We start from the raw sequence: 1,650 nt of genomic DNA, 5'->3' as shown, positions 1-1,650 counted from the left end.
TAATCGATGTTTCACAATCACAGTTTCAAAGATTAATCAAGAATTCCATACTCAACAACACTTAATCAATACGATAATACGCAATTCAATGCGATACGCGGATACGGGTTCTGATGTTAAATACTATAATAGTACCAACATGTTGCTACTGATGAAACATACTAATAATAAGTAAAGCTTAAACAAACTAATGAAAGCCTCAGGTTATTCTGCGTGTTGATTACATTATTTATTTATTTATTTATTTATTTATTATTTATATATTTATTTATTTATTTATGAAGTTTAAACCTTTAGTGTGGAAGCATATTCCCTCCAAAGTAGTTAAAACTTGGCTCTAGATTCCCCAAATCCACCAGCTCAATCTTTGTGCAAATGCCATCCTACGCAGTCCTCCACCTTCCTAGTGATTTGTTGTGTGTCCTTATCTATACTATGCTATGATATTGGGCAACATATTTGTTGTGTAAGAAGCACCATGTTCTCCATGAACACTCTATTAAGATCATAATCATGAATAGTTATAGCTTTTAGGTTTGTTCTTTGGATTTGACATTTCAAAAACTTGATTTGACATGATAAGTACACTTAGATTTGGCCGTATGCTTTTAGAAATGTATGGAGTAAGAAAATAATAGATGTTTTAAGCCAACGCCTCACATGAACAATAATAAAAAGGGAAGAAGAAAAATTCATTGTGCTTGAGTCAAAGTAATGAGTCATTCTTGCACATTTGGTGTGACTTGTTTAGGCCATTAAAGTACCTCTATATATACCTTGTGTCTTTCACAAGCAATCTTCCTATATAAAACTTCTTATATAACATTCTATTTTGTTATTTCACCTTCATGGCTGCACAAAATAACATTAGTATTCCAATCCCTGAAAACAAATCTGTAGAAGAAGGTTATGACTACTCACAAAGGGGACAGTGGCTTCGTGCAGCCGTCCTAGGAGCCAGCGATGGTTTAGTTTCAGTTGCATCTCTGATGATGGGTATTGGGGCCGTTAAAAATGATGCGAAAGCTATGATACTCACAGGTTTTGCTGGTCTAGTTGCAGGTGCATGTAGTATGGCAATTGGAGAATTTGTGTCTGTATCATCTCAGCTTGACATAGAGGTATCTCACATGAAACGAAATGGATCAAGTAATGAAGAAAGTGAGAATGAAAAGCTTCCAAACCCAATGCAGGCAGCTGCAGCATCCGCGATTGCATTTGCATTTGGTGCCATGGTGCCATTGTTGGCTGCTTCTTTCATTGTGAACCATAAGGTGAGGCTGACTGTGGTGGTTGCCGCAGTCACATTTGCACTAGTATTTTTCGGGTGGTTTGGAGCTTTTCTAGGAAGGACTCCTGCGGTGAAGTCTTGTTTTAGGGTTTTGGTTGGAGGGTGGATGGCTATGGCCATTACCTTCGGGCTGACTAAGTTGATCGGCTCTAACGGACTGTAACTTGACATGTGATTCTTGTTTTTCTGTCATCTTCTTTGTTTGAGACAAAAATCATTTTCTCTTAACATGATATGAACATTGTTATATATGTGTTTCTTTATTAACGAATAAATTTCAAGACATGTAACGTTATGGAATTTCGATGTACTATTTTTATATTGAACAAGAAATAAAACAAAGAAAATGACATGGATCA

General features: G+C 36.1%; 1 protein-coding gene across 1 annotated transcript; it reads left to right on the top strand.

Moving 5' to 3' along the window:
* Positions 1-802: 802 nt before the first annotated feature.
* LOC110885110 (vacuolar iron transporter homolog 4) lies at positions 803-1,650 on the top strand. The gene has a single exon (XM_022132811.2). The coding sequence runs from the start codon at positions 849-851 to the stop codon at positions 1,452-1,454; it is 606 nt and encodes a 201-aa protein (XP_021988503.1). The 5' UTR covers positions 803-848; the 3' UTR covers positions 1,455-1,650.

The sequence above is a fragment of the Helianthus annuus genome, chromosome 10 (genome assembly GCF_002127325.2).
Source record: "Helianthus annuus cultivar XRQ/B chromosome 10, HanXRQr2.0-SUNRISE, whole genome shotgun sequence".
Lineage (NCBI taxonomy): Eukaryota > Viridiplantae > Streptophyta > Magnoliopsida > Asterales > Asteraceae > Helianthus > Helianthus annuus.
The sequence above is the reverse complement of the archived record's forward strand: the minus strand, read 5'-3'. Positions and strand labels throughout refer to the sequence as shown.